At 44.7% G+C, this 25,509-nt stretch overlaps 1 protein-coding gene across 2 annotated transcripts in view; it reads left to right on the top strand.

Annotated features, from left to right (window-relative positions):
- CFAP47 (cilia and flagella associated protein 47) overlaps positions 1-25,509 on the top strand; it is an 816,247-nt gene that overhangs the window by 62,247 nt on the left and 728,491 nt on the right. For both annotated transcript variants that reach the window (XM_077296700.1, XM_077296701.1), the window contains exons 7-8: positions 2,057-2,217; positions 7,474-7,607. In XM_077296700.1, coding sequence (XP_077152815.1) covers positions 2,057-2,217; positions 7,474-7,607 — 295 coding nt within the window. The remainder of the gene's footprint in view (positions 1-2,056; positions 2,218-7,473; positions 7,608-25,509) is intronic.

The following is a 25,509-nucleotide window of genomic DNA, read 5'->3' as shown; positions in this document are numbered from 1 at the left end:
TTCTGATATTAAAGGGAATCTGTGACCGGGTTTTTACCATCTTTTTTTTACAGTAATTTATAGGGACAGAGACCATGATTCCAGTGATGTGTCACTTACTGAGCTGCTTAATGTAGATTTGATGAAATCAGCCGGAGAATGTTACTAGAGAATTAGCAAGCCAGGGACCATGTAGTCCTCCATATTCATTCGTTCTGCTGTATAACCCTGCCCAAACCACTAATTGACAGCTTTCTGCCTATACACAGTGTACAAAGAAAGCCGCCAATCAGTGGGCTATTCAGAGCTCAGCGTTAAGAGAACTGGTAGATTTGCAGCAGATAAAGCAGTGATTTTATCCAGTAAGTGATATATAACTGGAATTAGGGTCTCTACCCTGCTCTCAGATAAAGTAGCAAAAATATGGTGAGAGATTCCCTTTAAGTAATGTTGCTTGAGTTACATAATGTAGGATTAAATCAGGATGACCTGACCACACAGACAGTCATAAATTGCAATAATCTGGTCAGCATCCATTACCAATTGCTAAATGTACTGGTTTAGCTTCATAAATGTATGGTGGGCAGAAGAGATGATTCGCCAGACCATGGACCAGTGGCCAGGTCAGTGATCTGAAAGCGCTGGATAGGAGACCCTTAAACTGTCTCTTATCTGCTGACATTCATGGCTTCATGTGAGCGTGTCCGGCCTGCCATGACGTCATGGGTGTGTCACGCTGCACAAATTACATCACATCAGGCGGTTAATCAAAGAACTGTCAGGGATGACAGCAAGTATGAGGTGGTTTGCAGGATTCCCGTCCTACAGCCATGAAATACTGACCAGCCCTATTCACGCATCCGTGGTGGCCAATCTTAGGCCTTTTAAATCAACAGCATTCTAAATGTATGGCTTGGATTCAGGTAAGAGTTCATACTGGGACCCTGCAGGGACGGATTTTGCTTTTGTCTACTCTTTTTCACATACACAGTAATGGCCGATTGTAGACAATGTGTTGCCTTAGGCAAAATAATAGTGGAACTTTAAATACTGAAATATCATACTAAAAACACAGTCACATACCGTATACTGAAGTCAGAGTCACTATACAAAGAGCAAAATGGCCAACAGTACCACTATACAAGACCCAAATAATACCGCCACCACATGATCATTTTATCACTACACTCAATATTACCATCATACTGTTACAAAAATAAAATCAATATACAAAGACCAATTTTACCAGGATGCAGTGACCATATAGTGGTAGTTACCGCAGTATTAAATACCGCAGAGTTAAAGCCAATCACGCACAGGCTCTGCTTCCTCTGATTATTTGTGTTGCCCTTTCCGTCTGACCCGGACCTCCATGAAGACTTCTTATAAACCCAACGGTTTTGCTGCTACAACATTTTTGGCTTCCCATTTTTCTAGCATCCTTTCCCACCCATGACCAACCTTCGCAAACTCCCTACTTTTCCTGATATCCCAATTTTGTGCCTGTTGCTCCTCTCTCTGCCATACTTTCTGTATCTCCTTTATTGTACTGTATTCTAAATGTACTGAAAACATGATTACAATAATATATTGGTGCGTAAATAGACAGTGCCCCCGAAATAAATATCGACAAATAGACAGTGTCTCATATTGTTCCGCAGCCTACACCAATGATATCTCATGTAACATTTTACCACCTAGAAAGTGGCATGACTGCCCAATTGCTCCCCGATCTGTCACACCATCACCATCCCAAAAAAATTAACACATAAGCAGTGCCCCCAAAATTAATCATGCCAAATTGAATGTGCCCTATATCGTAGCCCAGCCCGTGCCGAGTACAGTTCACGTGCTACACTTTGCCTCATGAGGTGCCATCTGTGATTGTAGAGGGACTCTCTCTAGTCACTGCTATGGGAGAACAGCTGAAGACGCTTGACTATAGAACTCCTATAGAACTGAATTAGGAGATAACTGCAGATGGGGAATGTTGCCCTATAGACAGATACATAACGTTTGTTTGTACATTTCAGTAAAACAAGCTTTACTATTCTATTTACTATGCTATTTTGTACAGGGCACAGATACTCAGAAAAGTGCAGATGCTGCTCTGCAAGACGTGGGTCACAGGAAGAGGACTAATGAAGTAGAAGTCTCCAGTATGCTTACCTGCAGTCCCGATGGAGGTGTTCTTCTGCCTTTCCAGAAAACCACTCTAACAGTCTGTTTTAAACCCAGGTAAGTAATAGGTTTCAGTGTTTTCACATTGTAATGGGAGAGCAAGGGATAATAATACAAATGCTGTAAGTAATACTACAGTATATAGGGCATCAAGTATAAAAAGTATCCCAAATCTTGCACTCTTTGAGAGCCATCAGGTCCAACCTGTATCTCTCTAGTATTGATCCAGAGGAAGGCGAAAACCCCTATGAGTCATATACAGTAACCAGCATAAATCCCTAGATCAACTGTAATGTGCCAGGGCAGGGAGGTAGTCGTGGACGTTTTGCTGCTTCTGCTCACTCTGGCACCCTATAGACAAAACATGTCCCGGTGTGCTGCTGTGTGTGGGGTGCATCACACTTACTTGTAGCCCATTAGCCTCCACTGGTTCCAGTCTTTCATATTCTTGCACTGAGGGGTTCTTTGGTAATTCCCTTCCCCCGAGTAACAGGCTCACACTGTCCCTAGCAGCCTATTGCCTGTGACCACTGCTGTCTCTTCACCACAGTTTCTTTAACTGCCCTTGACACTTCCTGAACTTGGTATTAACTCCCATCTCCCCCTCCCTAATATGGGCCGGCCATTACAGTTAACCATGTCTACCCAAACTGCAGCCCTAGAGAATTTTACTCTAAGATAACATACATCAATTTAAAATACAATTAAACACTTGGGGTGTCAAGGAGCAGAACATCACCTCCACCACTCCTACACAACAATGACCCATCTCCAGAAATGTGATATTTATAGTTTGGGATAAAAAAAGCATCTAGGAATTGGATCAATAAATAATTTATTACCACATCCTGTGGCAGAGATTTCTATAGTCGTGCTGCTCTTACAGTAAATAATCCCCTTGTATGATATAGAGCCTTTTTCTCTAGACTTAGGAAATGCTCTTTTGCTCTGTCTACAGGCCAGGTATGAAAAGATCATTACCCAGTTGTTTCTTTACTTTCCAATCTCAGTGCTGCCCTTCACCTTGGTCGCCCTCATCTGCACCTGCTTCAGTTCGTATTTTTCTTATTCCCAAGTACTCAAAATTATATTCAGCCTAAACTTTGTTCTTGTCTTACATATATATTTACTGATGTCTTACGTTTTTCACAGCTTCTTTTTGGGAAAATGTCAGGAAATGTTTTATGCATTTGATACACTGACCGGTGCACTAATCTAAGTTATTTTCAAAAGATCTGGAACAACATTAAAATCTCATAATCTTTTTTATACAAGTGGTTCAAATATAATTCCCCATATCTTCAAAAATTAGGTATCATGGCTAGAATGTGTTCTCTGTACTGACACACTCAGTGTGGCTACAGATCTGATGTACCGACCCATGGGTAATTGTCTTTCATCCTATAGCAGAACGATTACCTGTGTAAGGCGACATACAATGGACATACATGAAGACTCGGAGGGACACAAAGGTTCAGTATGGGCCTGTAGCAGACTAGGGACCCTGTGATCGGTGTTTGTATCTTAACTGTTCACAATAACAGTCATTTTGACCAGGGGTGCCCAGACATTTACATGCCACTGTAGTTACTTTTGAAGGGAACTTTTCATGTAAAATAATGCTATTAACCTGCAGATATTAGACCCGACTGTCAATCAGTGTTACAGACACCGCTCTCTACACACAGAGCGGTGACTGAAACCGTGCCGGCTCCTCCCCTGTGACTGGAAGCCAAACGCTGCCAGAAGGAATAAAATGAATTTCCTCCTGGCAGCGGGGCTCTCAGTGCCAGTGCAGCATGAGGTCAGAACACTATTCACCTACAGATTAATCCAATATCTTTGAGGTAATAGCATTTTACATGAAAGGTTCCCTGTAAGGTCTTTTTCAGGATATATATTTTTAAATGAATGTGTTTGCAGCTATTGTTAATGACAATCTCAGTTATATTTACGTTTCCATGGAGTGGTGTAATTAGAGTCCTATTGACTGCGGTGCTAAATGTAGACCAGAGCCAATAACAGTACGTTGGTCAGATGTAGCGTTCTAGATCCTATAAAGATATTTGTGCCTTCCCCACATTATAAAAAGGACTATAGATAAAATATATGAATCTCATCAAAAACATCATTTTCAAAGTAATATTTTTAAATAGTAATCATAAAGGTACCGAATAACAAATATTACCATATTGTTACTAAATAAAACCACTGTACCAAAATTGATATTCCAGTAATAAGCCATATAAAGGCCATACAATGACAATATATTGCCACCACATATAACTAACATCCTAGGATAGGCTAGGATAGGTTGGGCCCGTATACTGAGGGTTAATACATATTAGTGTTCACTGTACATATTGTTTGTTTTTGTTTTTTTTTATGATTTGCAATTGGTGTTTTATGATGCATATTACATCGGTGATATTTGTTCACTTTTTGTATACACTCACCGGCCACTTTATTAGGTACACCTGTCCAACTTCTTGTTAACACTTAATTTCTAATCAGCCAATCACATGGCGGCAACTCAGTGCATTTAGGCATGTAGACATGGTCAAGACAATCTCCTGCAGTTCAAACCGAGCATCAGTATGGGGAAGAAAGGTGATTTGAGTGCCTTTGAACGTGGCATGGTTGTTGGTGCCAGAAGGGCTGGTCTGAGTATTTCAGAAACTGCTGATCTACTGGGATTTTCACGCACAACCATCTCTAGGGTTTACAGAGAATGGTCCGAAAAAGAAAAAAAATCCAGTGAGCGGCAGTTCTGTGGGCGGAAATGCCTTGTTGATGCCAGAGGTCAGAGGAGAATGGGCAGACTGGTTCGAGCTGATAGAAAGGCAACAGTGACTCAAATCGCCACCCGTTACAACCAAGGTAGGCCTAAGAGCATCTCTGAACGCACAGTGCGTCGAACTTTGAGGCAGATGGGCTACAGCAGCAGAAGACCACACCGGGTACCACTCCTTTCAGCTAAGAACAGGAAACTGAGGCTACAATTTGTACAAGCTCATCGAAATTGGACAGTAGAAGATTGGAAAAACGTTGCTTGGTCTGATGAGTCTCGATTTCTGCTGCGACATTCAGATGGTAGGGTCAGAATTTGGCGTAAACAACATGAAAGCATTGATCCATCCTGCCTTGTATGGAGCATCTTTGGGATGTGCAGCCGACAAATCTGCGGCAACTGTGTGATGCCATCATGTCAATATGGACCAAAATCTCTGAGGAATGCTTCCAGCACCTTGTTGAATCTATGCCACGAAGAATTGAGGCAGTTCTGAAGGCAAAAGGGGGTCCAACCCGTTACTAGCATAGTGTACCTAATAAAGTGGCCGGTGAGTGTATATTCTGTATGTATTTGATAATGGGCAGAACCTTGATAGGGATTGGGGAGCATGTGCCTCCACACTATATAAGGCCGCCATTATGTGTATTATGTATTCTTGATAAATACCTGTTTAGGTCGAAACGTTGCACTATGGCGGAATAAAGCTACTGAATTTTCTTCATCACCTGGACTGGATGCTGTTTCCATTATTTCTAAGTGTATACTTTTCCAATTGGGTCGTTGGATTGGAACGTGCATCCTATTATTGATGTGCTGTCGGCTGCCTCTTTTGCATTCGTCATTTAATAATGTCCCCGATCCAACCCCTTTATGTAATAATGTTCCCCATCTTGGTACACTTCTCCAACACAGAAAAAAAAACTAAATTTTCCTGTCCACTCTTCCTTGACATGCACCCTCTGTTAGTGGAGCATGGCAGCGTCGACTGCCAGCTTCTGATAGGCCGGCGGCCATTATAGCTATTGCAATTCAGAGAACCGGTAGGTTTCTGCTCCACAATGCATTTTAACTAAATGTGTGTCCAAGGAAGAATAATAAACAGAAAGCAGCACTGGCATCGGCGGACCACCTGTCTCCCCTGGACTGGTTGCAGTGTAAGGAGGTTGCTTTCCCTGCTCCTTGCCTGGAACCACTTAGTCAGACAGCTGGGTTGCTGGGGGGAAGACTTTCTGCCCTGGACAGAGGGGACCAGGGGACTGCTGGGAAAAGAGAGATGTGGTCAGAAAAGAGCGGGAGAGCAGAGAGAAAGCAGCGCGCCAAAGAGAGGGCAGGCTGCAGCGCCGTGCTCCCCTAAAAGTAGTGCTCCCCGTGAGGGCACTGAGGCTGAGATACCCACCAGAGTGAAGGCTGGATGTGGGGGTGTAGATTTGGAAGCCTCCAGAATCAGAGACAGTGACTGTGCAGCCCTGGTGACCGCAGTGACAAGCAAAGAATCCCTGGTGACCGCAGTGACAAGCAAAGAATCCCTGGTGATCGCAGTGACAAGCAAAGAATCCCTGAGTGTGATAAGTAACTACCCAGAGTGTGTGTGACAGCGTTAATACAGGGAGACTGTCAGCCTGGTGCATAGAGGCTCTTGCAGCAGCGAAGGAGACTGTGCTATTTCCTGGTTTCAGTTTCACTTTGTGAAGAACAGATTGCAGAGAGACTTAACCCCGGACTTTCCAGGAGACACAGAAGAGACTTCAGGATCTCAAGCCCTGCTGGTGACTGTATCCACATTGGGAAAAGGACCCTCCAGTCAGGACCTCCCTGGGATGATAAGTTACAAGAACACTCGTTAACCCTTTGATTCCGCTTAACTGTTTACTGTTTTACTTGACTCTATTAACCCCGTTTACTCCCTGCGAGGAGAATTTTACCCCTGTTAATAAATTCCCTTCAACAGTTGGTCTGTCTGTTCCGTGGTGACATACGCAACCCTGCACTCTATTACACTAGTCTGCAGCCTCTGTGACTGCAATCATTACGCCCCTCTTTCTATGCTCCAGCACTACCACTCCACCTCTACTCCTATCTTTGTTGATAGGCTGCAGTGCCCACAAAACTACTATAGCTCAAGCACAGCTGCAGGCAATCCCTGAGGTCAACAAGTCTGTCAATGTAGGGGGCATGAGCTGCTTAGTGATTGGCTTGAGTGGTCAGGTGTGCTGTAGTCATGATGTGACCGCTGCAGCCCATCAACAAATACCGAGACAGAGAGGCAGCACTGCAGTGTGGGGAGGTGAAAAATGCTGAGCTTGTTATTTTCAACAGCTGCAACCCTATGAATTAAAAAAAATTAATCCAGACAAACCAATGCAGTCATTTAGACAAACATTGTACTTATGTAGTGTATTGTACGTATATACTATATATGTATACATATAGGAAGGAATGTATGTCACTCTATATGATGCTATATATGTATAGTTATATATGTGATGTTATATATATCTTTTATTATAAACCTTTTTCAGTCAATTATATGAAGACATCAGAATAGACGAGATTCCATCCCAGCAGGATTATGCTTTATTTATGAGATTTGAACCAGTTGGAAGTAAAGATGGATTTCTCCAATCAGATGTAGACAATACAGTGCATCATAAAGGTATGGCTCTTCTTTACAATTTAAAGAGAATCTGCTGTTAGGACAGACTTATTTAAATGCAATGTCCATTTCCTAGAAAACCCCTTTTTAAATTAAGTAGTTCCCCTTATATAATATAAATAACATACTCAAAACTTTCACCGGTGCCAAGGCTTACGTGACATTTTTATGCCACATGAGCCCTGCAGCCAAGCGGCCGCTGCTATGAGGCTGCTGCGCTCTCTCTTCTTCCAGTTGTCCGAGGGAAATATGAGCATTGCAGCTGCTGCAGGGTTGCCTGGTGTAACAATCTCATGCGAGGCCTGGATGATCTGGCATTGACATCACTGGAAATGCATCGGTGCAGTAGGTGAGTATCTGCTATTTTTAGTTTACAAGGGGGACTACTTTATTTAAAAATAGGTTGTCCGGGTAATGGACAATCCTTTTAACATCGCCTACAGTTTGTCCAGATGCTCTTTTGTTCTGTTAATTCTTTTAGCCACTTAGTGGCGTTCAAAGATACCACTAAAAGGGTTGTGGGTAGTGTTGAGCATTCCGATACTGCAAATATCGGGTATCGCCGATATTCGCTGTATCGGAATTCTGATACCGAGTTCCGATATTTTTGCGATATCGGATACCGGAATTGGAAGTTCCCATAGTGCAATAATGCACCATAATGGCGTGTGGGCGGTGCGTGGGTGTAGACTGCGTGTCACTGTGCGGGCTGCCAGGGCTCTGTGCTGCCTGCTGGGGCTCTGTGCGGGCTGCCGGGGGGTCTGTGCGGGCTGCCAGGGGGTCTGTGTGGCCTGCCGGCGGTCTGTGTGGCCTCTCGGGGTCTGTGCGGCCTGCCGGGGGTCTGTGCGGCCTGCCGGGGGGGTCTGTGCGGCCTGCCGGGGGGTCTGTGTGGCCTGCCGGGGGTCTGTGCGGGCCTCTCGGGGGTCTGTATGGGCCTCTCTGGGGTCTGTGCGGGCTGCCAGGGGGTCCCATCGGATGATGCCTGCTACAATGACAGTGATTGACACATTAGCCAATGATGGGACAGTAGTAGTCCCATCATCTGGCTAATGTGTTGAATGTAAAAAAAATACTACATACATGCTACATACATGCTACATACTACATACATACTACATACATTCATACTGCATACTACATACAAACTACATATATACTACATACATGCTACATACATGCAAAATACATACTACATACTACATACATACTACATACATGCTACATGCATGCTACATACATACTACATACATACTACATACATACTACATGCTACATACATACTACATACATACTACATGCTACATACATGCTAGATACTTGCTGCATACTACATACATACTACATACATGCTACATACATACTACATACTACATACATACTACATGCTGCATACATGCTACATATGCTACATACTACATACATACTATATGCTACATACATGCTACATACATGCTACATACTACATACATACTACATGCTACATACATGCTTCATACATGCTACATACATACTGCATGCATGCTACATACATACTACATGCTACATACATACTACATACATACTACATACATACATACATACTACGTACACACATACATACAACATACATACTATATACATACAACATACATGCTACATACATACATACTGCATACATACATACTACATACACACATACTACACACATACTACATACATACATACTACATACATACATACAACATACATACTACATACATACAACATACATGCTGCACACATACTACATGCATACTACATACATTACATACATACATACTACATACATTACATACATACTACATACATACTACATACATACTACATACATGCATACTACATACATACTACATACATACTTACTACATACATACTACATACAATACATTCATACATTACATACAATACATACATATAGACATACAGTACATTAAACACAGTTCATACTCACCATTACTTGTCACTTTGTTCCCCGAAGTCCGTGTCATCTGTATAAAAGATTAAAATAACAAACAACCAATATACTCCCTGTCCGCAGAAATCCACCAGTGTCCCACGATGATCTCCCGTGGAGAACGGCAGCATCAGCTGATGCGACTGCTCTCCGGGGGCTCCAGGAACACAATGACGGGAGGAAGGTATCCTTACGCACTGTATTCCCCGCCACTGTAAAAAAATAGTCCCTAGTCTCACTTTATGCCATTGCTGTGTGAGAAATTTTCCCACTCAGCAATTACCATAAAGTGAGACTCAGAGGTTACTATAGTTCAGTGATGCACTGCAGGAGCCATTGTCTCCTGTCAGTGTTTCACTGAAGGTCCTATAGAGCAGTGATATCACCCGATGTCACTGTTCTATAAGGGAGATCTGTTATGATCCTGGTGGTAGGATCTCAAACTGACCTGACACATATACCCTGAATATATAGGACAAGTTCTGGGGATGTGGAAGCTATACTGACCGCAATCTTGATCCTATCCAAACACACTAAAGGCAGCTGTGGAGCGTTACCTGAAAACCTAGACGCCTCGTCACAGCCTGAGAAACTGACTACCCCTAGAGAGAAAGCAAAGACCTCACTTGCCTTAGAGAAATATCCCCAAAGTTTTATATAGCCCCCCACAAATAATAACGGTGAGTTAAGGGGAAAACACAAACGTAGAGATGAAACAGGTTTAGCAAATGAGGCCCGCTAATACTAGATAGGCAGATAATAGATAGGTGTCTGTGCGGTCAGTACAAAAGCTATCAAAAGTAAACCACGCAGAGAATACAAGAACCACCACACCGACTCACGATGTGAGGGGGCACTCTGCACCCCAGAACTAACCAGCAAGCAAAAAATCACATAAAAGCAAGCTGGGCTGAACTCATAATATAATGAGAAACGTTTTCAAGGAAATAATGAGAAACTGAACAAGCAAACTTAGCTTCTCATAGCAGGAGACTGGTCACAAGGAATATCCAGGAGAACACAGGATCAGGACTGAACACACCGACAGCAGGCGACAAGTAAAGGTCCAGGTGAGTTAAATAGGCCCAGCCTAGCAGGAGATGAAACAGCTGAGCCCAGCCATGACCAGCCATATCGCTAAAGGCCACCAGATGGAGCCCAAGAACAAACTCACACAGTACCACTCATGACCACAGGAGGGAGCCCGAGAACGGAATTCACAACAGTACCCCCCCCCCTTGAGGAGGGGTCACCGAACCCTCACCAGGGCTCCCAGGCCGATCAGGACGAGCCAAATGAAAGGCACAAACCAAATCGGCCGCATGGACATCGGAGGCGACAACCCAGGAATTATCCTCCTGACCATAACCCTTCCATTTCACTAAGTACTGAAGCCTCCGTCTCGAAATACTAGAATCCAAGATCTTCTCCACCACATATTCCAACTCCCCCTCGACCAAGACCGGAGCAGGAGGATCAACAGAAGGGACCACAGGCACCACATATCTCCGCAACAATGACCTATGGAACACATTATGAATGGCAAACGATGTTGGGAGGTCCAAACGAAAAGACACAGGGTTGAGGATTTCCAAAATCTTATAAGGACCGATGAAACGAGGCTTGAACTTAGGAGTGGAAACCTTCATCGGGACATAACGAGAAGACAACCATACCAAATCCCCCACACGAAGTCGGGGACCCACACAGCGACGGCGGTTAGCAAAGCGCTGAGCCTTCTCTTGGGACAAAGTCAAATTGTCCACCACATGGTTCCAAATCTGCTGCAACCTATCCACCACAGAATCCACCCCAGGACAGTCAGAAGACTCAACCTGACCCGAGGAGAAACGAGGATGAAAACCAGAATTGCAAAAGAAAGGTGAAACCAAAGTAGCAGAACTAGCCCGATTATTGAGGGCGAACTCAGCCAATGGCAAAAAGGTCACCCAATCATCCTGGTCAGCAGAAACAAAACATCTCAAATAAGTTTCCAAGGTCTGATTAGTTCGTTCGGTTTGACCATTCGTCTGAGGATGGAAGGCTGACGAAAAAGACAATTCAATGCCCATCTTAGCACAAAAGGATCGCCAAAATCTGGACACAAACTGGGATCCTCTGTCGGACACAATGTTCTCCGGAATACCATGTAAACGAACCACATTCTGAAAAAACAGTGGCACCAAATCGGAGGAGGAAGGCAACTTAGGCAAGGGTACCAAATGGACCATTTTGGAAAAACGATCACAAACCACCCAGATGACAGACATCTTCTGAGAGACAGGAAGATCCGAAATAAAATCCATGGAAATATGCGTCCAAGGCCTCTTCGGGACAGGCAAAGGCAAAAGCAATTCCCTGGCACGAGAACATGAAGGCTTGGCCCGAGCACAAATCCCACAGGACTGTACAAAGGAACGCACATCCCGCGATAAGGAAGGCCACCAAAAGGATCTCGCCACCAAATCCCTGGTACCAAAAATCCCAGGATGACCCGCCAACACCGAAGAATGAACCTCGGAAATAACTCTACTGGTCCATCTGTCTGGGACAAACAGTCTCTCCAGTGGACAACAGTCAGGTCTATTGGCCTGAAACTCCTGCAACACCCGTCGCAGATCAGGAGAGATGGCAGACAAAATCACCCCCTCTTTGAGAACACCAGTCGGTTTAGAAACTTCCGGGGAGTCAGGTACAAAACTCCTAGAATGGGCATCAGCCTTCACGTTTTTCGAACCCGGAAGATATGAAACCACGAAATTGAAACGAGAGAAAAACAGCGACCATCGAGCCTGTCTCGGATTCAACCGTTTGGCAGACTCGAGATAAGTCAAATTCTTGTGATCCGTCAAGACCACCACATGATGCTTGGCTCCCTCAAGCCAATGTCGCCACTCCTCAAATGCCCACTTCATTGCCAACAACTCTCGATTACCAACATCATAATTCCGCTCGGCAGGCGAAAACTTTCTTGAAAAGAAAGCACATGATCTCATCACAGAGCCATCAGAGCTTCTCTGCGACAAAACAGCCCCTGCTCCAATCTCAGAAGCATCAACCTCGACCTGAAAGGGAAGAGAGACATCGGGCTGGCGCAAGACAGGGGCCGAAGAAAACCGACGTTTCAACTCCTGAAAGGCCTCCACGGCCGCAGGAGACCAATTCGTCACATCAGAACCCTTCTTGGTCAAATCCGTCAAAGGCTTCACCACACTAGAAAAATTTGTGAGGAAGCGACGGTAAAAATTAGCAAAACCCAAGAACTTCTGAAGACTCTTCACAGATGTAGGTTGAGTCCAGTCATGAATAGCCTGGACCTTGACTGGATCCATCTCGATAGTAGAAGGAGAAAAAATAAAGCCCAAAAAGGAAACCTTCTGGACTCCGAAGAGACATTTAGAGCCCTTCACAAACAAGGCATTGGCACGCAGGACCTGAAATACCATCCTGACCTGCTTCACATGAGACTCCCAATCATCAGAAAAGACCAAAATATCATCCAGGTACACAATCATAAATCTATCCAGGTACTCTCGGAAGATGTCGTGCATGAAGGACTGAAACACAGAGGGGGCATTAGAAAGCCCAAAAGGCATCACCAAGTACTCAAAATGGCCTTCGGGCGTATTAAATGCTGTTTTCCATTCATCGCCCTGCTTTATGCGCACAAGATTATACGCTCCACGAAGATCTATCTTGGTGAACCAACTGGCCCCCCTAATCCGGGCAAACAGATCGGACAACAGTGGCAAGGGATACTGAAATTTGACCGTGATGTTATTTAGAAGGCGATAATCTATACAGGGTCTCAGAGAACCATCCTTCTTGGCCACAAAAAAGAACCCCGCACCCAAAGGGGACGAGGACGGGCGAATATGTCCCTTCTCCAAGGACTCCTTTATATAACTCCGCATAGCGGTATGTTCTGGTACAGACAAATTAAAAAGTCATCCCTTAGGGAACTTACTACCAGGAATCAGATTTATGGCACAATCACAATCCCTATGAGGAGGTAGGGCACTGGATTTGGGCTCATCAAATACATCCTGGTAGTCCGACAAAAATTCAGGGACTTCAGAAGGAGTAGAAGAAGCAATTGACACCAAAGGAGAATCGCCATGAATCCCCTGGCAACCCCAACTTGACACAGACATTGCTTTCCAATCCAGGACTGGATTATGAGCCTGCAGCCATGGCAGACCCAACACGACAACATCATGCAAATTATGTAGCACCAGAAAGCGAATTACCTCCTGATGTACAGGAGCCATGCACATGTTCAATTGAGTCCAGTACTGAGGTTTATTCTTGGCCAATGGTGTAGCATCAATTCCCTTTAGCGGGATAGGGAATTGTAAAGGCTCCAAGATAAAACCACAGCGCCTGGCAAATGACAAATCCATCAAATTCAGGGCAGCACCTGAATCCACAAAAGCCATAACTGGGTAGGATGACAGAGAGCAAATCAAAGTAACAGACAAAATGAATTTAGGTTGTACAGTACCAATGGTGACAAACTTGGCAACCCTTTTTGTGCGCTTAGAGCATGCTGAGATAACATGAGCAGAATCACCACAGTAAAAGCACTACCCATTCTGACGTCTGTGGTTTTGCCGTTCAACTCTGGTCAGAATCCTGTCACATTGCATAGGCTCAGGTTTCTGCTCAGAAAATACCGCCAGAGGGTGCACAGGTTTGCGCTCCCGCAAACGCCGATCAATCTGAATGGCCAAAGACATTGACTCATTCAGACCCGCCGGCGTGGGGAACCCCACCATAACATCTTTAAGGGCTTCAGAAAGACCCTTTCTGAAAATCGCCGCCAGGGCGCACTCATTCCACTGAGTGAGCACTGACCACTTCCTAAACTTCTGACAATAAACCTCTGCTTCATCCCGACCCTGAGAGAGAGCCAGCAAAACCTTCTCTGCTTGGTCTACCAGATTTGGTTCCTCATAAAGCACTCCAAGCGCCAGAAAAAACGCATCAACATTTAGCAGTGCCGGATCTCCTGGCGCCAGAGAGAATGCCCAATCCTGAGGGTCACCCCGCAACAAAGAAATAACAATTTTAACTTGCTGAACAGAGTCGCCAGATGAGCGAGGTCTCAGAGAAAGGAATAACTTACAATTATTCTTAAAGTTCAAAAACCTAGATCTATCTCCGGAGAACAGCTCAGGAATAGGTATTTTAGGCTCTGACATAGGACTGCGGACTACATAATCCTGAATGCCCTGTACCCTTGCAGTGAGATGATCCACACTAGAAGACAGACTCTGAATGTCCATATTAGTAGCTGCATACAGAACCACCCAGATATTAAGGGGAGGAGAGAGGCCAAACACAGTGCAGAGGAAAAAAAAAATGACCTTAAGATTTCTCTTCTCCCTCTTCTGCTGCATTAACACTTTCGGGCCTGCTGTACTGTTATGATCCTGGTGGTAGGATCTCAAACTGACATGACACATATACCCTGAATATATAGGACAAGTTCTGGGGATGTGGAAGCTATACTGACCGCAATCCTGATCCTATCCAAACACACTAAAGGCAGCTGTGGAGCGTTACCTGAAAACCTAGACGCCTCGTCACAGCCTGAGAAACTGACTACCCCTAGAGAGAAAGCAAAGACCTCACTTGCCTCAGAGAAATATCCCCAAAGTTTTAGATAGCCCCCCACAAATAATAACGGTGAGTTAAGGGGAAAACACAAACGTAGAGATGAAACAGGTTTAGCAAATGAGGCCCGCTAATACTAGATAGGCAGAAAATAGATAGGTGTCTGTGCGGTCAGTACAAAAGCTATCAAAAGTAAACCACGCAGAGAATACAAGAACCACCACACCGACTCACGATGTGAGGGGCGCACTCTGCACCCCAGAACTAACCAGCAAGCAAAAAATCACATAAAAGCAAGCTGGGCTGAACTCATAATATAATGAGAAACGTTTTCAAGGAAATAATGAGAAACTGAACAAGCAAACTTAGCTTCTCATAGCAGGAGACTGGTCACAAGGAATATCCAGGAGAACACAGAATCAGGACTGAACACACCGACAGCAGGCAACAAGTAAAGGTCCAGGTGAGTTAAATAGGCCCAGCCTAGCAGGAGATGAAACAGCTGAGCCCAGCCAAGACCAGCCATATCGCTAAAGGCCACCAGAGGGAGCCCAAGAACAAACTCACACAGTACCACTCATGACCACAGGAGGGAGCCCGAGAACGGAATTCACAACAGAGATCATCGTGGGACACTCGTTATTAATTGGACTATGGCAGACAGGTAGTATACGGTTTATTATTTTATGTTTTTTGCAGGTGCTGAAGTATGGTAAGTATGGTGAAATGAAGAATATTACAATACTTTTTTCCTAATGTGTGTGTGTTTTATTAACCCTTTACTAGTATTGGATTAATAATGGATAGGCGTCTTATTGACGCCTCTCCGTTATTAACCCAGCTTAATGTCACCTTACGATAGCAAGTTGACATTAACCCCTTATTACCCCATATCCCACCGCTACACGGGAGTGGGAAGAGAGGGGCTAAGTGCCGGAATTGGCGCATCTTACAGATGCGCCATTTCCAGGGCGGCTGCGGACTGGTATTTGTAGCTGGGGGGGCCAATATCCATGGCCCCTCTCTAGGCTATGAATATCAGCCCGCAGCTGTCTGCGTAGCCTTTCTGGCTATAAAATATAGGGGGACCCCACGTCATTTTTTGGGGGGTCCCCCTATTTTAATAGCCAGTAAAGGCTACGCAGACAGCTGCGGGCTGATATTCATAGCAGGCTACAAATATTGGCCCCCGGCCATCGGCTTTCCCCCTCTGGCACAGAAAATTGCGTGGGATTCCAAGCACGTTGTGAAATTTGTGCACGACGTGGGCAGCGGATGCAGTTTTTCAACGCATCCGCTGCACATTCTGAAATCCGGGGAGGAGGGGGTGGAGTTTCGTCCACGCATGCGCGGGAGAAAATGTTGGACGCGACGGACAAAAAAAGTTCACTTGAACGTTTTTTCGTGCCGTCGGACCGCCAAAACACGACGGATCCGTTGCATGACAGATGCGACGTGTGGCCATCCGTCGCGATCCGTCGCTAGTACAAGTCTATGGGTAAAAAACGCATCCTGCGAGCACATTTGCAGGATCCGTTTTTTCCGCCGGATCCGTTTTTTTCTCATAGAGTTGTATTAGCGCCAGATTGCACCTGATGGCCACACGTTTCATCCGTTTTTTACAGGATCCGTCAAAAAAGCTGTTTCCGCTGGATGGAAAACATACGAAAAAACGCACAGCGACAGATCCGGCAAAAAACGTATGAAACCGAGATGTGAAATGATGAATCCGGCCTCCGAATCCGTTTTTTCATGCATGTTTCCATTCAAATCATGCACATTTTCCATTTATTTCCAAAAACTGCATCAAAACCGCGCAAAAACCGCACCAAAAACTGCACCAAACTGCATCAAAAACTGCATCAAAACTGCACCAAAACTGTATCAAAACTGCACCAAAAACAGCATCAAAACCGCATCAAAAACCGCACCAAAAACCTGCAACAAAAACTGCAACAAAAACTGCATCAAAAACAGCATAAAAAACCGCACCAAAAACTGTATCAAAACCTGCATAAAAAACAGCACCCAAAACTGCATCAAAAATTGCACCAAAAACCTGCACCAAAAACCGCACCAAAAACCTGCATCAAAAACCGCACCAAAAACCTGCATCAAAACTGCACCAAATCTGCATCAAAAACCGCATCAAAAGCCGCACCAAAAATCTGCACCAAAAACTGCATCAAAAACAGCATCAAAAAATGCACAAAAACTGCATCAAAAACAGCATCAAAAACCGCACCAAAAACCTGCAACAAAAACTGCATCAAAAACAACATCAAAAACCAGACCAAAACTGCATCAAAAACGCATCAAAATGGCACCAAAAACTGCATCAAAACCTGTATCAAATACTGGTGCAGTTTTGATACTGTTTTTATGCAGTTTTTGGTGCAGGTTTTTGGTGCGGTTTTTGATGCAGTTTTTGGTGGAGATTTTCATGTAGATTTTGATGCAGTTTTTGGTGCGGTTTTTGATGCTGTTTTAGATGCATGTTTCCATTCAAATCATGCATGTTTTCTGTTTATTTATTTATTTCCAAAAACTGCATCAAAACCGCACAAAAACCACACCAAAAACTGCATGAAAACTGCACCAAACTGCATCAAAAACTGCATCATAACTGCACCAAAAACTGCATCAAAACTGCACCAAAAACTGCATCAAAAACCGCACCAAAAACCTGTATCAAAACTGCACCAAAAACTGCGGTGGTTTTCCCTGCGTTTTTTTGTGCGGTTTCTACTGTGGATTCCACTGCGGGTTTCCAACTGCACTTTCCTATTGGTGCAGGTGGAAAACTGCTGCGGATTCCGCAGAAAGAATTGACATGCTACTTCTTTTTTTCCGCAGAAAATCAGCGCGGATTTTCAAGCGGAAAAACGCAAAGTGGGCACAGCGGTTTTTGTATTCCATAGGGTAACATTGTACTGTACCCTGCATGGAAAACTGCTGCGGATCCGCAGCTGCAAATCCGCTGCGGATCCGCAGCAAAAACCGCAAAGTGTGAATATAGCCTGATGCAGTTTTTGATTCAGTTTTAATGCAGTTTTTGGTGCGTTTTTTGCGCGGTTTTGATGCAGTTTTTGGAAATAAATAAATAATGGAAAATTTGCATGATTTGAATGGAAACATGCATGAAAAAAAACGGATTCGGAGGCCGGATTCATCATTTCACATCTCGGTTTCATACGTTTTTTGCCAGATCCGTCGCTATGCGTTTTTTCGCCGGACAGAAAAAATGTTCCTCTGTATGTGTTTTCCGTCCAGCGGAAACAGCTTTTTTGACGGATCCTGCAAAAAACGGATGAAACGTGTGGCCATCAGGCGCAATCTGGCACTAATACAACTCTATGAGAAAAAAACGTATCCGCCGGAAAAAAACGGATCCGGCAGAAAAAAACGGATCCGGCGGAATAAAAAAAGGATTCGGCGGAAAAAAACAGATCAGGCGGAAAAAAAACGGATCCTGCAAATGTGCTCGCAGGATGCATTTTTTTACCCATAGACTTGCACTAGCGACGGATCGCGACGGATGGCCACACGTCGCGTCTGTCGTGCAACGGATCCGTCATGTTTTGACGGACCGTCGGCACAAAAAAATGTTCAAGTGATCGTTTTTTTATCCGTCACGTCCGCCATTTTCTACCGCACATGCGCGGATGAAACTCCGCCCCCTCCTCCCCATACTTCAGAGTGGGCAGCAGATGCGTTGAAAAACTGCATCCGCTGCCCACGTCATGCACAAATTTAACAACGTGCGTCGGTACGTCGGCCCGACGCATAGCAACGGACCTGTACCGACGCAATTATAAAAGAGGCCTTAATGAGTGTTGAATTTAAAAAAAAAAAAACCCAGAAAAAAACGGCGTGGGCTCCCGCGCAATTTTCTGCACCAGAGGGGGAAAGCTGACGGCCGGGGGCCAATATTTGTAGCCTGTTATGAATATCAGCTATATATATATATACTGGCTATTAAAATAGGGGGGACCCCCCGAAAAAATGACGTGGGGTCCCCCTATATTTTATAGCCAGAAAGGCTACGCAGACAGCTGCGGGCCGATATTCATAGCCTAGAGAGGGGCCATGGATATTGGCCCCCCAGCTACAAATACCAGTCTGCAGCCGCCCCAGAAATGGCGCAACTGTAAGATGCGCCAAATCCGGCACTTAGCCCCTCTCTTCCCACTCCCGTGTAGCGGTGGGATATGGGGTAACTTGCTATCGTAAGGTGACATTAAGCCGGGTTAATAACGGAGAGGCGTCAATAAGACGCCTATCCATTATTAATCCATTACTAGTAAAGGGTTAATAAAACACACACACATTAGGAAAAAAGTATTTTAATATTCTATATTTCACTATACTTACCATACTTCAGCGCCTGCAAAAAATGTAAAATAATAAACCGTATACTACCTGTCCGCTGTAGTCCAATTAATAACGAGTGTCCCACGATGATCTCCCCTATAGAACAGTGACATCTGGTGATGTCACTGCTCTATAGGACCTTCAGTGACACACTGACAGGAGACAATGGCTCCTGCAGTGCATCACTGAACTATAGTAACTTCTGAGTCTCACTTTATGCAATTGTGCGTGGGAAAATTTCTCACACAGCAATGGCATAAAGTGAGACTAGGGACTATTTTTTTACAGCGGCGAAGGAATACAGTACGTAAGGATACCTTCCTCCCGCCATTGTGTTCCTGGAGCCCCTGGAGAGCAGTCGCATCAGCTGATGCTGCCTGTTATGGTCTGGTGGCCCAGGAGTAACATTGGACGTACTCTGGAGAAGGTGGTATCTATACTGACCGCGGACCCTGAACTTAACACCGCAACTAGAAGTAGCCGTGGGATGTACCTACTGATCCTAGACACCTCGACACAGCCGGAGGACTAATTAACCCTATAGATAGAAAAGGGAAAACTATCTCGCCTCAGAGAAAATTCCCCAAAGGATAGGCAGCCCCCCACAAATATTGACTGTGAGAGGAGAGGAAAAAACATACACAGGTTGAAAACAGGATTTAGCAAAGGAGGCCAATCTAGCTAAATAGGAAAGATAGGACAGAGAACTATGCGGTCAGTATTAAAATACTAGGAAATATCCACCACAGAAAATACAAAAAACTCCACATCTAACTAAAGATATGGAGGGTATATCTGCCTCTCCAGAGATTCCAGCTTGACTGCATAAATCCTTACACAGATTAAGCTGGACAAGAAAAAACATGAAATGCACTGAACAATGAGGCCCACAAAATGTGGGCTGCAAAACAAGCAGAACTTATCTTGGTGAAAAGACCAGGAAGCAGGAGAAACCATGAAGGGATGTGAATCCTCCAGAATACAATGGACAACTGGCACTGACTAAAGGGTGAGGCCAGACTAAATAGCCCAGTCCAGAGTGGAAACACCTGATAACTGCTGTGAAGGACAGACAGCAGCGCTACCACTTATAACCACCGGAGGGAGCCCAAGAACAGAATTCACAACAGCTGCCGTTCTCCACAGGAGATTGTCGTGGGACACTCGTGGATTTCTGCGGACAGGGAGTATATTGGTTGTTTGTTATTTAAATTTTATTACAGATGACACTGGCTTCGGGGATCAAAATGACAAGTAATGGTGAGCATGTAATCTATGTTTAATGTACTGTATGTCTATATGTATGTATTGTATGTAATGTATGAATGTATTGTATGTAGTATGTATGTAGTATGTATGTATGTAAGTAGTATGTATGTATGTATGTAGTATGTAGTATGTATGCATGTAGTATGTATGTATGTATATACAGTGCAGACCAAAAGTTTGGACACACCTTCTCATTTAAAGATTTTTCTGTATTTTCATGACTATGAAAATTGTAAATTCACACTGAAGGCATCAAAACTATGAATTAACACATGTGGAATTATATACTTAACAAAAATGTGTGAAACAACTGAAATTATGTCTTATATTCTAGGTTCTTCAAAGTAGCCACATTTTACTTTGATGACTGCTTTGCACACTCTTGGTATTCTCTTGATGAGCTTCAAGAGGTAGTCACCAGAAATGGTTTTCACGTCACAGGTGTGCCCTGTCAGGTTTAATAAGTGGGATTTATTGCATTATAAATGGTGTTGGGACTATCAGTTGTGTTGAGCAGAAGTCTGGTGGATACACAGCTGATAGTCCTACCGAATAGACTGTTAGAATTTGCATTATGGCAAGAAAAAAGCAGCTAAGTAAAGAGAAATGAGTGGTCATCATTACATTAAGAAATGAAGGTCAGTCCGTCCGAAAAATTAAGAAAACTTTGAAAGTGCAGTTGCAAAAACTATCAAGCGCTACAAAGAAACTGGCTCACATTAGGACCGCTCCAGGAAAGGAAGACCAAGAGTCACCTCTGCTTCTGAAGATACGTTTATCCAAGTCAACAGCCTCAGAAATCGCAGGCTTACAGCAGCTCAGATTAGAGACAAGGTCAATGCCACACAGAGTTCTACCAGCAGACACATCTCTACAAAAACTGTTCAGAGGAGAGTTTGTGCAGCATGCCTTCATGGTAAAATTGCTGCTAGGAAAACACTGCTAAGGACAGGCAACAATAAGAAGAGAATTGTTTGGGCTAAAGAACACAAGGAATGGACATTAGACCAGTGGAAATCAGTGCTTTGGTCTGATGAGTCCAAATTTGAGATCTTTGGTTCCAACCACTGTGTCTTTGTGCGATGCAGAAAAGGTGAACAGATGGACTCTACATGCCTGGTTCCCACCGTGAAGAATGGAGGAGCAGGTGTGATGGTGTGGGGGTGCTTTGCTGGTGACACTGTTGCGGATTTATTCAAAATTGAAGGCATACTGAACCAGCATGGCTACTACAGTGTTATGACCCCAATGGCGAGGGTCTCAGAGGAACGTGGAAGTCTGCAGAATACAAAAATCCAGCTCATAGGGCAGTGGTAACTGGGTTGACCATATATCTACTCCTAACGCCAACACTAGACGTAGCCGGGGATCATTCCTACGTTGATTCTAGATGACACGCGCCAGCCGGAGAATCTAGCTACCCCTAGTAGAGGAAAACAAAGACCTTTCTTGCCTCCAGAGAAGGGGACCCCAAAGCTGGATAGAAGCCCCCCACAAATAATGACGGTGAGGTAAGAGGAAATGACAAACACAGAAATGAATCAGGTTTAGCACAGAGAGGCCCGCTTACTGATAGCAGAATAAAGAAAGGTAACTTATATGGTCAACAAAAACCCTATCAAAATCCACACTGGAAATACAAGAACCCCCGAACCGTCTAACGGTCCGGGGGGAGAACACCAGCTCCCTAGAGCTTCCAGCAAAGGTCAGGATATAGATTTAGAACAAGCTGGACAAAAATACTAAACCAAAACAAATAGCAAAAAGCAAAAGGCAGACTTAGCTGATATAACTGGAACCAGGATCAGTAGACAAGAGCACAGCAGACTAGCTCTGATAACTACGTTGCCAGGCATTGAACTGAAGGTCCAGGGAGCTTATATAGCAACACCCCTAACTAACGACCCAGGTGCGGATAAAAGGAATGACAGAAAAACCAGAGTCAAAAAACTAGTAACCACTAGAGGGAGCAAAAAGCAAATTCACAACAGTACCCCCCCCCTTAGTGAGGGGTCACCGAACCCTCACCACGACCACCAGGGCGATCAGGATGAGCGGCATGAAAGGCACGAACTAAATCGGCCGCATGAACATCAGAGGCGACCACCCAGGAATTATCCTCCTGACCATAGCCCTTCCACTTGACCAGGTACTGAAGCCTCCGCCTGGAGAGGCGAGAATCCAAGATCTTCTCCACCACGTACTCCAACTCGCCCTCAACCAACACCGGAGCAGGAGGCTCAGCAGAAGGAACTACAGGCACAATGTACCGCCGCAACAAGGACCTATGAAATACATTGTGAATAGCAAACGACACAGGAAGATCCAGACGAAAAGATACAGGATTAAGGATTTCCAATATCTTGTAAGGCCCAATAAAACGAGGTTTAAATTTGGGAGAGGAGACCTTCATAGGAACAAAGCGGGAAGAAAGCCATACCAAATCCCCAACGCGTAGTCGGGGACCCACACCGCGGCGGCGGTTGGCAAAGCGCTGAGCCTTCTCCTGTGACAACTTCAAGTTGTCCACCACATGATTCCAGATCTGCTGCAACCTATCCACCACAGAATCCACCCCAGGACAGTCAGAAGGCTCCACATGACCCGAAGAAAAGCGAGGATGGAAACCAGAGTTGCAGAAAAAAGGCGAAACCAAGGTGGCGGAACTAGCCCGATTATTAAGGGCAAACTCAGCCAACGGCAAGAATGTCACCCAATCGTCCTGATCAGCAGAGACAAAACACCTCAAATAAGCCTCCAAAGTCTGATTGGTTCGCTCCGTCTGTCCATTAGTCTGAGGATGGAAAGCAGACGAAAACGACAAATCAATGCCCATCCTACTACAAAAGGATCGCCAGAACCTGGAAACGAACTGGGATCCTCTGTCTGACACAATATTCTCAGGGATGCCGTGCAAACGAACCACGTTCTGGAAAAACACAGGAACCAGATCGGAAGAGGAAGGCAGCTTAGGCAAAGGAACCAAATGGACCATCTTGGAGAAGCGATCACATATCACCCAGATAACGGACATGCCCTGAGATAGCGGAAGATCAGAAATGAAATCCATGGAGATATGTGTCCAAGGTCTCTTCGGGACAGGCAAGGGCAAGAGCAAACCGCTGGCACGAGAACAGCAAGGCTTAGCTCGAGCACAAGTCCCACAGGACTGCACAAATGACCGCACATCTCTTGACAAGGAAGGCCACCAAAAGGACCTGGCCACCAGATCTCTGGTGCCAAAAATTCCCGGGTGACCTGCCAACACCGAGGAATGAACCTCGGAAATGACTCTGCTGGTCCACTTATCCGGGACAAACAGTCTGTCAGGTGGACAAGACTCAGGCCTATCAGCCTGAAATCTCTGCAACACACGTCGCAGATCCGGAGAAATAGCTGACAAGATAACTCCATCTTTAAGAATACCAACAGGATCAGCGACTCCAGGAGCATCAGGCACAAAGCTCCTAGAAAGAGCATCGGCCTTCACATTCTTTGAACCTGGTAAATACGAGACAACAAAATCAAAGCGGGAGAAAAACAATGACCAGCGGGCCTGTCTCGGATTAAGGCGTTTAGCAGACTCGAGATACATCAGATTTTTGTGATCAGTCAAGACCACCACACGATGCTTAGCACCCTCGAGCCAATGACGCCACTCCTCAAATGCCCATTTCATGGCCAACAACTCCCGATTGCCCACATCATAATTTCGCTCGGCAGGCGAAAACTTCCTAGAGAAAAAGGCACAAGGTTTCATAACAGAGCAACCAGGGCCTCTCTGCGACAAAACGGCCCCTGCCCCAATCTCCGAAGCATCCACCTCAACCTGAAAGGGAAGTGAGACGTCAGGCTGGCACAAAACAGGCGCCGAAGTAAACCGGCGTTTCAACTCCTGGAAAGCCTCCACGGCAGCAGGAGCCCAGTTAGCTACATCGGAGCCCTTCTTGGTCATATCCGTCAAAGGTTTCACAATGCTAGAAAAATTAGCAATAAAACGACGGTAGAAGTTAGCGAAGCCCAAGAACTTCTGAAGACTCTTAACTGACGAGGGCTGAGTCCAATCAAGAATAGCTCGGACCTTGACTGGGTCCATCTCCACAGCAGAAGGAGAAAAAATGAACCCCAAAAAGGGAACCTTCTGTACACCAAAGAGACACTTTGAGCCCTTGACAAACAAAGAATTTTCACGCAAAATTTTAAAGACCAACCTGACCTGCTCCACATGCGAATCCCAATTATCAGAAAAAACCAAAATATCATCCAGATAAACAATCAAAAATTTATCCAGATACTTCCGGAAAATGTCATGCATAAAGGACTGAAAAACTGAAGGCGCATTGGAGAGCCCAAAAGGCATCACCAAGTACTCAAAATGACCTTCGGGCGTATTGAATGCGGTTTTCCATTCATCACCTTGCTTAATGCGCACAAGGTTGTACGCACCACGAAGGTCTATCTTGGTGAACCACTTGGCACCCTTAATCCGGGCAAACAAGTCAGACAACAGCGGTAAAGGATACTGAAATTTGACAGTGATCTTATTTAAAAGCCGATAATCAATACAAGGTCTCAAAGATCCGTCCTTTTTTGCCACAAAAAAGAATCCCGCACCAAGAGGGGAAGAAGACGGACGAATATGTCCTTTCTCCAGAGACTCCTTGATAT

The sequence above is a fragment of the Ranitomeya variabilis genome, chromosome 3 (assembly GCF_051348905.1).
Source record: "Ranitomeya variabilis isolate aRanVar5 chromosome 3, aRanVar5.hap1, whole genome shotgun sequence".
Lineage (NCBI taxonomy): Eukaryota > Metazoa > Chordata > Amphibia > Anura > Dendrobatidae > Ranitomeya > Ranitomeya variabilis.
The sequence above is the reverse complement of the archived record's forward strand: the minus strand, read 5'-3'. Positions and strand labels throughout refer to the sequence as shown.